The 14,495-nt window shown below is 47.4% G+C and overlaps 1 protein-coding gene across 2 annotated transcripts in view; it reads right to left on the bottom strand.

Moving 5' to 3' along the window:
• The window catches only part of LOC138489518 (zinc finger protein 135-like), a 227,787-nt gene that overhangs the window by 115,840 nt on the left and 97,452 nt on the right, over nucleotides 1-14,495 (bottom strand). For both annotated transcript variants that reach the window (XM_069617259.1, XM_069617260.1), the window contains exon 4: nucleotides 8,723-8,836. In XM_069617259.1, the coding sequence (XP_069473360.1) occupies nucleotides 8,723-8,836 (114 nt within the window). The remainder of the gene's footprint in view (nucleotides 1-8,722; nucleotides 8,837-14,495) is intronic.

Below are 14,495 nucleotides of genomic sequence, written 5' to 3'. Positions count from 1 at the left end.
GAGTATCATGAGATAGCAGGAGAGTGGCAGGAGGAGAGTATCACGAGAATGGCAGGAGAGTGTCAGGAGGAGGTAGGGGGAGAGTGTGCGGAGATGGCAAGAGAGTGTCAGGAGGTCGTAGGAGGGGAGTGTCCCGAGATGGCAGGAGAGTTTCAGGAGGTGGAAGGAGGGGAGTGTCACGAGATGGCAGGAGAGTGGTAGGAGGAGAGTTTCACGAGAATGGCAGGAGAGTGGCAGGAGGAGAGTATGTCAAGATGGCAGGAGAGTGGCAGGAGGAGAGTATCATGAGAATGTCAGGAGAGCGGCAGGAGGAGAGTATCACGAGAATGGCAGGAGAGCGGCAGGAGGTGGTAGGAGGAGAGTGTTCCGAGATGGCAAGAGAGTTTCAGGAGGTGGAAGGGGGAAGCGTATCATGAGATGGCAGGAGGTGGAAGAAGGAGATATCACGTGATGGCAGGAGAGCGGCAGAGGAGAGTATCCCAAGATGGCAGGAGAGCGGCAGGAGGAGAGTGTCCCAAGATGGCAGGAGAGTGGCAGGAGGAGAGTATCACAAAAATGGCAGGATAGTGGCAGGAGGAGAGTATCACGGGAATGGCAAGAGTGTGTCAGGAGGGGGTAGGAGGAGAGTGTCCCGAGATGGCGAGAGCGTCAGGAGGTGGAAGGAGGAGAGTGTCCCAAGATGGCAAGAGTGTCAGGAGATGGAAGGAGGAGTGTCCTGAGATGGCGAGAGTGTCAGGAGGTGGAAGGAGGAGAGTGTACTGAGATGGCAAGGGAGTGTCAGGAGGTGGTAGGAGGAGAGTGTCACGAGATGGCAGGAGAGTGTCAGGATGTGGAAGGGGGAGTGTCCTGAGATGGCGAGAGTGTCAGGAGGTGGAAGGAGGAGAGTGTCAGGAGGTGGAAGGAGGAGAGTGTCCAGAGATGGCAAGAGTGTCAGGAGGTGGTAGGAGGAGAGTGTCCCGAGATGGCAAGAGTGTCAGGAGGTGGTAGGAGGAGAGTGTCACGAGATGGTAAGAGTGTCAGGAGGTGGAAGGAGGAGGTACCACGAGAATGGCAGGACAGCGGCAGGAGGAGAGTATCACGAGAATGGCAGGAGAGCGGCAGGAAGAGAGGATCACATGATGGCAAGAGAGCGGCAGGAGGAGATTATCACGAGATGGCAGGAGAGCGGCAGGAAGAGAGGATCACGTGATGGCAGGAGAGCAGCAGGTGGAGAGTATCACGAGAATGGCAGGAGAGTGGCAGGAGGAGAGTATCAAAAGAATGGCAGGAGAGTGGCAGGAGGAGAGTATCACAAGATGGCAGGAGAGTGGCAGGCGGAGAGTATCACGAGAATGGCAGGAGGAGTGTCCCGAGATGGCAGGAGAGTGGCAGGAGGAGAGTATCACAAGAATGGCAGGAGAGTGTCCCGAGATGGCAGGAGTGGCAGGAGGAGAGTATCAAGAGAATGGCAGGAGTGGCAGGAGGAGAGTATCACGAGAATGGCAGGAGGAGAGTATCATGAGGTGTCAGGAGGAAAGTATCATGAGAATGGCAGGAGAGTGGCAGGAAGAGAGTATCACGAGGTGTCAGGAGGAGAATATCACGAGAATGGCAGGAGAGTGGCAGGAGGAGAGTATCAGGAGAGTGGCAAGAGGAGAGTATCACGAGAATGGCAGGAGAGTGTCAGGAGGTGAGGAGGAGAGTATCACGAGCTAGCAGGAGAGTGGCAGGAGGCACTAGGAGGTGAACCTCAGGATGAAATAGGAAGAATAAATCAGAAAGGGGTTAAAAAAAAAAGCCAGCAAGCTCTCAGACAGAAGGAACAGCAATGAATAAGAAGTATTTGACAAGAAAGGCAGTAGGGGGGAGGCCTTGTTCAAAAGGGGTTGAACTGAAGGTGGAAGAAGAGCTGAGCACACAGCATGGTGTCGAGGAGGCTTTGAGGTTAGAAATGAGCACCCTAAGGGAAGGCAGTAGACCTCAGCTTCCGGCATTCAAAGCTAAAGCATCTCCATAGACTGCAGCTTCCGGCATTCACAGGAGAAAGCGTCTCTGTAGACTGCAGCTTCCGGCATTTTGTATTTTATTTATTTATAACGCGCGAACCAACAGGCCCGGAGGCATCAGGGCGCAATTTGTACAAGGTTACAGATATGCAGGTATAACAGAGAATCATTACACATGGGTTCCGATATGCAAGTCTAACAAAGAATCATTATATACATTTGCAAGAGGATATTATATACATATGTACAGTAGTTTCAGTGCCGATAGGTGATAGTAGCGGTCGGCAAGTCAGGGTAGGTCGGGAAGAGGCGCGAAGCCGGCCTTAAAGCTGGTTGAAAAGCCAAGATCTAGTATTGGCTTTGAAGGTATTGAAAGAGTCTTCCGCTCTAATTGAAACAGGGAGGGAGTTCCATAACTTGGAAGCTAAGACGGGGAAACTTGAGCCCCCTGCTTTTTGCAATTTAAATCTGGGGATCGCTAGACAGTGGGATTGGGCTGTTCTTAGAGGTCGTGAGGTAGAGTGGCGCGATAGTCGACTACCAAGGTAGATCGGGGCTTTGTTGGCTAGGCATTTGTGCGTAAGGGCGAGTGTTTTGAGTGAGATTCTCTGTTTGACAGGTAGCCAATTTAACTTACTTCTGGTTTCTGTGATGTGGTGGTGTCGGGGAATGTTTAAAGCAGCACGAATGGCGTTGTTTTGTGTCGTTTGAAGTCTGTTCAGGTTCTCTTGGCTGGTGCCAAGATAAAGAGCACTGCAATAATCAATTTTAGCCATAATGAGGGTTCTCGCTAGCGTAACGCTGTTAGACGTAGTGAGGAATGGTCTGCAAGCTGCGATAAGTTTGCATGTGTATGCAGACGCAGATCTGACAGCATTAGTTTGACGGGTTAATGAGAGTGTGGCATCAAGGTAGAAACCTAGCGTTTTGGTATCTTTTGAGACACGAATGATATTACCATCTATGTTGAATGACTGATAGGACGGCTCTAGTCTGCTCAGGCGTTGTGCAGTGCCCAAGATCAGGAGCTCCGTCTTGTCATCATTCAAGCACAACTGATGTTGGGCCATCCAGGCTTGGATGACCAAGTAGACGTCGTTAAGGGCCTTGGTGTCACCTAGATAATCACCAGTGATGGGGATGAGTATCTGGGTGTCGTCCGCATAGTTGGTATAGGAGACACCCAGATAGTCAAGCACATCAAAGAGTGGTTTCGTGAAAATGTTGTAAAGTGTAGGTGACACACAAGATCCCTGAGGAACGCCGCAGTGAATCGGGGAAGGGTCCGCGGCTGCGGATGGGGCAAAGACTCTCATGGATCTGTTGCTCAGGAAAGATTTGATCCAAGCCGCAGCTGAGGAAGAGAAGTTGGCAGCTGAATGGAGGTGCTCGCACAGGATCTGATGGTTGACCAGATCGAATGCGGCTGAAAGGTCGAGAAGTAGTAGCAATCCTAGTTTGCCTTGATCCTTTAGAACCTCGATTTGAGTTTTAAGGTCTAATAATGCGGTCTCTGTCCCGTGTCTGGGGCGGAAACCAGATTGTCGTAGACCTAGCAAGTTATTAGTTTCCAAGTAATTTTGGATCTGAAAGTATGCGGCACGGTCTAGGATCTTGAGCAGAAATGGTACAGTGGTGATAGGTCGGAAGTTAGTGGGAATGTTAGGGTCTAGGGAAGGTTTTTTAAGCAGTGGGATAACCCAAGCGTCCTTCAGATTGTCTGGGACAATACCTGTTTGAAAGGAGGAGTTGATGAAGGCCGTGATGAATGGGGCCAACTCATGCGCTGAGTCCTTGATAGTAGGGGCTGGGCACGGGTCACCTTGGCAGTTAGTTGGCTTAATTCTAAGAATTATATTTTCTACCTCTGCCACGGTAAGTGGAGAGAATGCGAATGGTGTGATATTGGTAGAGTCTGGCAAGGGGGCCTTAGTGAGGGAATGAACGTGGTTGTCGCGCTTCAGGCTGTCCTGTTTATCTTTGATTTTGTCTTGTAGTGTGGAGATTTTATTTAGTAAGGCTGCTTGGATGTTGGCACACCATTTACTATCTTTCACGCATGTGACGGGGGGGCGACTGGAGTTTCAAGCTCTCTTAGGATTTTAAAGAGTTCTTTGGTGTTCGAGTCGGCTTGAATAATGCGGTTGTTGAAAGATTCCTTTTTAGCCGTGATGATGGCATCTTTGTAGGAGAGTGAGGCTAGAAGGAAACTGTCTTTATGCTCGTCTGAGGGGTGGCTTTTCCATCGATTTTCGGCACAGCGTTTGGCTTTGCGGAGCAATCTTAACTGTGGTGTGAACCATGAGTTAAGATAAGCTTGAGGTTTAGCCTTTCTAAGTTTGAGAGGTGCTATACAGTCAATGGCAGTTCGCATTGTTTGGTTGTAGGTGTGTGGTAGTGAGGTTGGATCAGAGTAAGAGTTGGTGGCTGTGTTAAGGGACGGGAGTAACAATGGGAGGAGTTTCTCCTTGGTTATATCTTTTTTGCTTCGAGTTGGGAGAGCTGGGGCTAATGGTGAGGGGATTCGTGGTGTGGCTTCAATGTTGAAAGTTATAATGTGATGGTCAGACCATAGACAGGGGGTATTGTTAAGGACCTTGATATTGCAATTGGAGCCAGCTACCCAGTCAAGTGTTCTACCTTTAATATGGGTAGGCTCTTGGATGTATAAGGTAAGGCCGAGGTCAGATAGTGCGATCTCCAGGTCAGAGGCCACAGGATCTTTTGAGTCACCAAGACCTAAGTTAAGGTCGCCTAGGATGATTGTTTGCGAATTGATCTTTGTATTGTTGAGGAGGAGAGTGGAGATTTCACTGACAAAGGTTGGTGCGGGTCCTGGGGGTCTATAGATTAGGTGCATGGTGGCTGTTTGGTTAGGTGTGAGTGCTAGTTTAACAGACAGCAATTCGGCTGATGTGAGTTTGGAATCAGGTAACACTCTTAGGTCAAGAGAATTTTTATGGATGAAGGCCACACCGCCGCCTTTGGAAGAGGCGGTGGAGCGGTCACATCGTGTGATGCCGTAGTTTGGCGGTAGGGCTAACGCTAGTAAGGGGCCAGATGCGGCATGAAGCCATGTTTCGGAGATAGCTAAGAAGTCAAGGTCGGACGTGGTGATGAGGTCAGCTATGTCAAGTGCGTGTGCTGTGAGGGATCTGGCATTAATGAGGGCACCTTTGAACATGGGCAGTTTAACCTCGGTGGTGGTGGGTTTGCATGTGGTGGCAATTGACAGAGATCCAGGAGAGAGGGGGGTTTGTTTCCTGGTGGTGTGGCGGGTGTGGCGTAGGCGTAGGCGGAATCTGGTGCCTAGTCTCTTATTTCTAAGAGAAAGGGGGCAGGGTTGGTTAGGTGTAGGTTTCCTAGCAAAGCTAAAGCGTCTCCGTAGACTGCAGCTTCCGGCATTGAAAGCTAAAGCGTCTCCGTAGACTGCAGCTTCCGGCATTCAAAGCTAAAGCGTCTCCGTAGACTGCAGCTTCTGGCATTCACAGGTGAAATCGTCTCCGTAGACTGCAGCTTCCGGCATTCAAAGCTAAAGCGTCTTTGTAGACTGCAGCTTTCGGCATTCACAGGTGAAAGCATCTCCGTAGACTGCAGCTTCCGGCATTCACAGGTGAAAGCGTCTCCGTAGACGGCAGCTTCTGGCATTCAGAGCTAAAGCGTCTCCGTAGACTGCAGCTTCCGGCATTCACAGGTGAAAGCGTCTCCGTAGACTGCAGCTTCCGGCATTCAAAGCTAAAGCGTCTCCATAGACTGCAGTTTCCAGCATTCACAGGTGAAAGCGTCTCCGTAGACTGCAGCTTCCGGCATTCACAGGTGAAAGCGTCTCCGTAGACTACAGCTTCCGGCATTCAAAGCTAAACTGTCTCCGTAGACTGCAGCTTCGGGCATTCATGGATGAAAGCGTCTCCGTAGACTGCAGCTTCTGGCATTCACAAGTGAAAGCGTCTCCGTAAACTGCAGCTTCCGGCATTCAAAGCTAAAGCGTCCCCGCAGACTGCCACTTCTGGCATTCACAGGCTAAAGCGTCTCCATAGACTGCAGCTTCCGGCATTCACAGTTGAAAACGTCTCCGTAGTATGCAGCTTCCGGCATTCACAGGTGAAAGCGTCTCCGTAGACTGCAGCTTTCGGCATTCACAGGTGAAAGCGTCTCCGCAGACTGCAGCTTCCGGCATTCACAGGCTAAAGAGTCTCCATAGACTGCAGCTTCCGGCATTCACAGGCTAAAGAGTCTCCATAGACTGCAGCTTCTGGCATTCACAGGCTAAAGAGTCTCCATAGACTGCAGCTTCTGGCATTCACAGGCTAAAGAGTCTCTGTAGTCTGCAGCTTCAAGCATTCACAGGTGAAAGCGTCTCCGTAGACTGCAGCTTCTGGCATTCACAGGCTAATGCGTCTCCGTAGACTGCAGCTTCTGGCATTCACAGGCTAAAGAATCTCCATAGACTGCAGGTTCCGGCATTCACAGGTGAAAGCGTCTCCGTAGACTGCGGCTTCCGGCATTCACAGGCTAGAGTCTCTGTAGAGTGCAGCTTCCAGCATTCACAGGCTAAAGAGTCTCTGTAGACTGCAGCTTCCAGCATTCACAGGCTAGAGTCTCCGTAGACTGCAGCTTCTGGCATTCACAGGCTAAAGCGTCTCCGTAGACTGCAGCTTCTGGCATTCACAGGCTAAAGAGTCTCCATAGACTGCAGGTTCCGGCATTCACAGGTGAAAGCGTCTCCGTAGACTGCGGCTTCCGGCATTCACAGGCTAGAGTCTCTGTAGAGTGCAGCTTCCAGCATTCACAGGCTAAAGAGTCTCTGTAGACTGCAGCTTCTGGCATTCACAGGTGAAAGCGTCTCCGTAGACTGCGACTTCCGGCATTCACAGGCTAAAGAGTCTCTGTAGACTGCAGCTTCCGGCATTCACAGGTGAAAGCGTCTCCATAGGCTGCAGCTTCTGGCAATCAAAGATAAAGCGTCTTCGTAGACTGCAGCTTCTGGCATTCACAGGTGAAAGCGTCTCCATAGACTGCAGCTTCCGGCATTCAAAGCTAAATCGTCTCCGTAGACTGCAGCTTCCGGCATTCAAAGCTAAATCGTCTCTGTAGACTGCAGCTTCTGGCATTCACAGGTGAAAGCGTCTTCGTAGACTGCAGCTTCTGGCATTCACAGGCTAAAGCGTCTCCATAGACTGCAGCTTCCGGCATTCAAAGCTAAATCATCTCAGTAGACTGCAGCTTCTGGCATTCAAAGCTAAATTGTCTCTGTAGACTGCAGCTTCTGGTATTCACAGGCTAAAGAGTCTCCGTAGACTGCGGCTTCCGGCATTCACAGGCTAGAGTCTCTGTAGAGTGCAGCTTCCAGCATTCACAGGCTAAAGAGTCTCTGTAGACTGCAGCTTCCAGCATTCACAGGTGAAACAGTCTCCGTAGACTGCAGCTTCCGGTATTCAAAGCTAAAGCGTCTCCGTAGACTGCAGCTTCTGGCATTCACAGGCTAAAGCGTCTCTGTAGACTGCAGCTTCTGGCGTAATTAGGTCTGTCTCGCTCAGCGCTACTTACTAGTTTCCCGCTTGGAGTCTTGCTCTACCTTGTTTGTGTCCTTCTGTGCTCCCTGGACCTTCATGGTTTCCTTTTTTCTACCTCCTTACCAAAATACCCTGCCGTTGTTTTATTTTTCTATTTGGAACCCTTTTCCTTTTGTGTTTTGTTCTGGACTTGCTGGATTACATTGTTTGTCCAGGCTCCAAACTTGCTGCTGCTTATTCCTTCCTTAGATCTGAATTGATTGCCTTTCATTTTTTCATCTTTTCTTCCGCCTGTAGCCTGCTGCATAATAGACGCTTCCAGTGTTGCACTCCTGGCTCAGCGTCCCTGCAAGCACAGGTTTTTGCATTTTCCTTTGGAGAAAGGGGTTTCCCTGTGCGTTTTGGCCTTCCACTGCAGAGGCCAACCGGCCTCGGTAATCAGGCAGGGTTGTGCTCCAGAGACTGGCCCTTATCTACACAATACCAGTTCCATCTACAAGCAAGACTCCACAAAAGAGGACACAGGTGAGCCCAACTGCAGACTCTGGCAGAACCCGGCGACAGCAAACCCCTTCTACTAGTCCAAGCAGAGCTCCAGCTGTTGCTGCACTGCACGCAGAAATACAGCAACATCTACGCAATCTACTAAAAGACTCTTGATTGTCGGGAGAAAGATCCATGAGAACGAGGGAAAGACGCTGAATCCTTGAGTACTGGGACAGGAGACCTTGAGTCTGTTGGAATTGTTCATATTTTCTGTTCTGGGTTTTGCCCAGGGATTCTTGTGTTTACTTAATGTTGGGTTGGCACTCTTTCATGGGGCCCGCTGGGGGTGTACCATTGGACTGCTTTGGGGATTAGCAGACTCATCACATGTAGGAATTTCGCACACACTATTACACCAATGTTTTGTGGCAGAAACACTTCCATGTCCAAGAAGATGGTTTTTCTAGGTATAGATTTAAAAAATCATAATAGCGTAGAGCCGCAAATGAGGCAGTATTCACAAATACCACCAGCGTCACCGCTACGGCCACCCGCGTCACCGCTACTGCCACACTCGGCACGAGGGCCACTGTCTGACATTTCAAGTAACACTTGATTCCTCCCCTCTCACACAAATATTTTACAAATTTGAAAGCACTTTGTGTTGACATGCATTTTGGAATGGCAGCAGAGAGTCCCGTTTTTAAAGTAACAGATGTCCCAACCTGTTTTTCTCACCTGTGTGAAGACGATCAGATCTCCCCCCTGATTTGGGCTCCCGAGGGCTCTTCAGGTGCTGGTTTTCCTCTGCAGTTATTTGGAATAACCCATGGGAATTCATATTCTCATCATCTGTACAATAAAAATAGAAAAGTCACAATGAACACACTTCCTTTTCTATTTTTAATTTCACATCCTCTTTCCTTCTTCGCTTTTCTTTGGCGGCACCCCACGCTCCCATCCTCCCCGACAATCCCTCAATGTAGCGCATGAATTACAGACGACGACTGTGCACTTTGCTCTCTGGGTAAAGGATTTAAGATCCTTAGGGTCTCAGCTGGAGAAGCTGTAAAACACTGGAGGTTCTGGAATTACCTCCAGTTGTTACAGTCTTCCGGATTACGAGTTGTAAACTAGACAGGAAGTAATAGGTCCTATGCATTGCATTGTGGGTGTTCACCTTTGGCATCTTGGCACTAATGGGGAAGGCAGTAAGGAAGGGCAAAAGGCTAATGCCGGAGATTTGCTGGACAATAGGTAGCCAGTAAAGGGTAGCCAGCGTAGATTTAATAATAGTGTGACAATTAGTATTTAATGAGTGTTGGGCATCACATTTCTGAGTGACTTGAAAGCGGCTACGAAGAAAAAGGGGGGTGCCAAGTCAAAGGTCATTTCCAAGGGCCGAGATCTGCAACAGTCTAGCTTGGGTGGGGGTAAATGGAAGACTTTTCTTAAGAGATCTGGCATTGATCTGGGCAGTAAGGGAAAGATCGGGGTCAAATGTAAAAGCAAGGCTGCATACAGTAGAAAGCAAGATGGGTCTACGCGACATGTCATTGGGCCAACATTACGAGTTCCATCTGCTGGACCTGTAGCTCTTTAGCTTTTCTGGTGTTTAGTTTAAGGAAGTTACTGGCAATCCATTGCTCGATGGCCCGAAGATTGTATAAACTGTATCTTGTTAGCATCCAGCTCAGCATCTCATTTAGAATCTAGGCATCATCGGCACAGGAATAAGAACGAAAACCAACTCATGAAAGTTATGCTGTATGATAACCATAGATTTATTACTAGAGTCGAAAGAGCTGAGCCCTGACGGACTCAACACTAAAAGGGCAATGTTCGGAGGTTTCTGCTCCAGAAAATGCTCTTTATCTTATAGAGCACCAGTCCTTTATATATAGCTTCATCAAGCCAAGACTGGCCGCTCTCAAGGATGCAAACAACCACATCTGCCTTTCACCCTCATAAGAGATCGGTGAGATATAGTCGGCCATCCTTGTGGTTGGAGCATTGAGCATGCTTATCAGACACCATCAATTTTACTGTGGACCTGAGACGTGCGAGTAGAATAGGCCATTTCAAGTTTACTGCAGGCAATTATTTTCTTTTCCTAAGGACCCCAAAGGAAATAGAAGAGTATCTTGGTAATAGATTTTTAAAAAACGAGGATGGTAGAGGTATATGGAGCATTTATAAATAGTATAGAATCACAGGGGTGAGAGCATTCTTGATGGCTTCTAATCTTCCTCACCACGATAAGTATAAGGGGGATCATACGGTTACTGATTCATTTCATCTTAATTGCACATTTTGAAGATTTATCTTAATCAGGAGTTTGTTGGATGATTCTTTCTATTTATAAAGTGAAGAAGATTCATAAAAAGTCTAGTGATAGCAGAAATAATTCTTCCTTTACCAAATCCTACCTGATCGGGTTCAATTAATTTATATATCAAGAATTCTATTCTATTGGCTAAAACATTTGCAAACATCTTACAATCAGAGTTGATTCACGAGATTTGCATATAGTTCTTGGGTAATTAATTTTCTTGGTTATGCTTGGTAAAAAGGATCAAAAGAGCTTCAGTAAAGGAACCCGATGATTTACTGATCTTGGAGAAGAGGCAATTGAAATACCCAGATCTTTAATAGAAATTGCATTCCAACTAAGACCAAAATGAGTACAATCTTCCTTTATATAATATACCTTAAGCGGAACCATGTCAGTTTATACCCCGAGAAATGAGAGAATAAGTCAATCATATCTAATAAATGAGGGAGTGTTGTGCTCGGATTTTCAAGAAAGATTAGTAGGTGGTCAGCATACGCAGCAAGTTTAAATTCAGAACTTCCCCAACTAGTAGCTACAATATCTTTGTTCATTCGTATTAATTCTTATAGCAGTTCAAGGGCCAGGACAAAGAAAATAGGGGAGAGGGGTCAGCTTTGTCTTGTACCTCTATGAAACGAGAATCAGGGACAAAATTGACCATTTATAAAAATGAATGCTTTTGGATCAGAATATAGAAATGTAACCAATATAGCCTTTAAGCCTTGAAACAAAAAATCCCACTCGACACGAACAAATTATTTTTTGTCACCAAGTACTGCTGCCATGTAGGAGTTTGTTGGATGATTCTTTCTATTTATAAAGTGAAGAAGATTCATAAAAACTCTAGTGATAGCAGAAATAATACTTCCTTTACCAAATCCTACCTGATCGGGTTCAATTAATTTATATATCAAGAATTCTATTCTATTGGCTAAAACATTTGCAAACATCTTACAATCAGAGTTGATTAACGAGATTCGCATATAGTTCTTGGGTAATTAATTTTCTTGGTTATGCTTGGTAAAAAGGATCAAAAGAGCTTCAGTAAAGGAACCCGATGATTTACTGATCTTGGAAAAGAACTTGCATAAGGATTCTAGTTTTGGTGAGACGCTAGGAGAAAAATGTACTAAAACATCCATGCAAAAGCCGTCTGCACAGGAGCCGGGCCTTTCTTAAGGTCTTTAATAGTTCTGATGATTTCATTAACATGGATAGGGCTATTAATTCACGTATTCGCTGAAGTATTGCATTTCTTCCCCAAATCCCGCAGTTGACAATGAAGAGCATCTTCATTCTTTTTTGCCTCTTTTTTTCTTCTTGGCTACATATGATATCATATGCCCCCACAAGGCAGCCTTATAAGCATCCCAATTATTGGCAGGGGAGGCCTCATAATCTTTGTTGATTGTCAAGAAACGATTTTTCAAAGTTAATGTTTTGAAGTAATGAGTTGTTAAATCCCACCCGCTTATGCCATTTCTACTGCATCCCAATTCTATGTTAGTTATTACCTGAGAATGATCTGATATAACGGAACATTCCATAGTGGAGTCAATTATTTCATGTACCAAGGATTTGGCAACACAAATGTAATCAATACGAGAGAGTGAGTTATGTGCGAGGGAGTGAAAGGTAAAGACCATATCTGTAGGATGTGAAAACCTCCACGAGTCAAGACCAATATCCGCTAAACATCTTGTAAATTCCATGTGTGATTTGGTATCTTTAAATTGTCAGGGGGATCTTGTAGCTAGAAAAGGATCAATAATGTTATTAAAGTCCCCACACAGTTCCAGATAAGGAAGATAAGCTTGTGAGATCATTTGTTTCAAATCACGCCAGAAACTAGGGTCAGGATTAGTGGGCCCATAGATACTCGGGAGGACCTTGGGTGGATAGCTTGGGGGCAACGTGCTCATCTGGGAAGCAAGACAACGCTAAGTAACACAGGTTCAATCTACGGGTCCACGCTTAGAATCGTCTGGGTATTAAGCACGTTATAAATAACCCATTACAATTACAATTATTAAGAATCGAAAACATTTGAGAGTCAATTGATTATTTAGCTAAAACCCATCTGCCTTTAGTATCTGTATCTTTCTCTAGGATCTGATAGATAGTGCCCTTTTTAATCAAGATTGCCACACCATTGTTTGCCTTCTGCTTGACTAGCCAATACCTCACCTACCCAAAACCATTCCAATTTCATGGGCTCTTGTAATGGTAGATGGGTTTCTTGTAAGCACGCAATAGTTGATTTAAATCTATTTGTGAAGATACTGGTGGGGGGTGCCTGTACTTCCGCTCTCTATATGGTAGAGGAGAGGCACAGAGGAACCCAGCCAAGATTCTCAAGCGGTAGCAATGGACGAGCAATCAAGGCGTAGCTTCTCAGGAGGTGATACAGGCTGGTTCTTAAGTACAGTGTAGTCCCCGAACCCCCACAAAGAAATGTCCACACACTGTATTACTGAAAACACAGTCTTTAAATAATTAATATTCAAAGGTATGTACACGATCACAATAACGCACTTTGTACTCGGAAATCAACAATGATAAATATATACAATTCTAACGTGGTACCACCAATGTTATCAAATCTCATTAAAGTGCATCAACTGTACGGTTAAAATGTCACACAGATCAATAACGAGGAAACCAGCAATAGAGATAGGAAGGAACGTAAGATGGTTGAAACAAATAGGCAGAATGCTGGCCTCTACCGATGGACACAGTTCTGTATGGAGATCCCCCCACCTGGGCAACCTGTAAAATAAAGATATATAGCACAAGCCCAGTCCATATATTGTTCAATAGCCTTATTTCCTCCTATAATGTTTTACCCCCCCAATGTACCTGGTGGAGTAGAGTTCTTCGAAGACGCGTCAAAGGGTCCTTCTTGAGTGACTCCCTTTAAAGCAGGAGCAACGGATCGTCGAGAGGCGTCGAAGATGGTGAACTTGTCGACGGCGGCGAGGAGGAGTTCAAGGGTGCCGAGACCCCGATGTCGATCCAGGCGGATCTCGTCAGCGACGTCCTGCGAGGATGAGGTGTGCGGGGCACCTCGGCGATAGATTGTTCAGGACCGCAAAGAGTTTCGGAAGAACTGTGGCCCCAAAAGGGCGTCAAGTCGTCGAGGTTTTTGTGGCCTTCAGGTGGCGGGAAACCCACCAGCGGACTCTCCTCGGCGCAATGGTCGTCCTCCACTTTCTCCGGCGGGACAAAGCGGTCGACGTTGCGGACAAGGGAGTCCTTGGATTCAAATGTTCTTAGGCAAAGGGAGCGGGCGGCTCCGGTCGTCGGCAGCATTGCGTCTAGTGGTCCCCACGGTTCGGCAACACAACTTCGACAGGCCTCCAGCGGTTACACAAACCTGCGAACCCTGGTCGACGGCAATGGACTTCAACAGCGGCGAAGTCCGGGTGCTTTGCTTCGTACTCCTCAGCGGTCCCGTCTCGGGTCGGCAGCATTTCGAGGGTCTGACTTCCAGGGAGCTTCGGTGAAGGTTAGCGGTGCTCAATGGTCCCTCGGAGCACGGGAAGAGGGCGCCTTACCAGGTCCTCTCTCGGATCAGGTATTGACGAGTTCGGCAGCTTTCAGATCAGGTCGAAGCAAATGCAACAGCAAGTCTTCGTCTTCCAGCTGGGCGTCGAGGATCAGCAGTTCCAGGTACTCTTAAAGTGTAGACACAGCTTCCGAACAATTTTCCAGTGGTGAGAGGTCCCCAGATATACTATCTTGTCTCTCATCCACACTGCTGGGTCACTCTCAGCAGCCAATCATACAGAAGAGCATTCATGCAGTCAGTCAGCCAATCAGGCACACAGTGCATTCAGGCCATCCTCCTCCCTCTCAGACACTCACAACAAGGAATGTGGATTGGGACGAGTACCCAGCCATTCAACACTACACACTGCATTCAGGCCAGTTTCGGGCAGGGCTGTCTCAGTCTTTGTCTCTCATGCCAGAAACCAGACAACCACAACAAGAAGTGCATATTGGTCACACACTCCATTCACCCAGGTCCCACCCACAGGAGGTACCCACAACATACAGTCACTGGGAAGGCTCCAGTCAGTCTGGACTGGACTTCACAACAACACCATATATGGAACTTCCACCCAACAGCCAGTCAGGGGGAAGGGGCAGAGTCAGGGCTTCCCAGGACTTTGG

Source organism: Ambystoma mexicanum, chromosome 9, assembly GCF_040938575.1.
Source record: "Ambystoma mexicanum isolate Mex_15411 chromosome 9, UKY_AmexF1_1, whole genome shotgun sequence".
Taxonomy (NCBI): domain Eukaryota; kingdom Metazoa; phylum Chordata; class Amphibia; order Caudata; family Ambystomatidae; genus Ambystoma; species Ambystoma mexicanum.
Note: the sequence above shows the minus strand (reverse complement) of the source record. Positions and strands in the feature narration are given on the sequence as shown.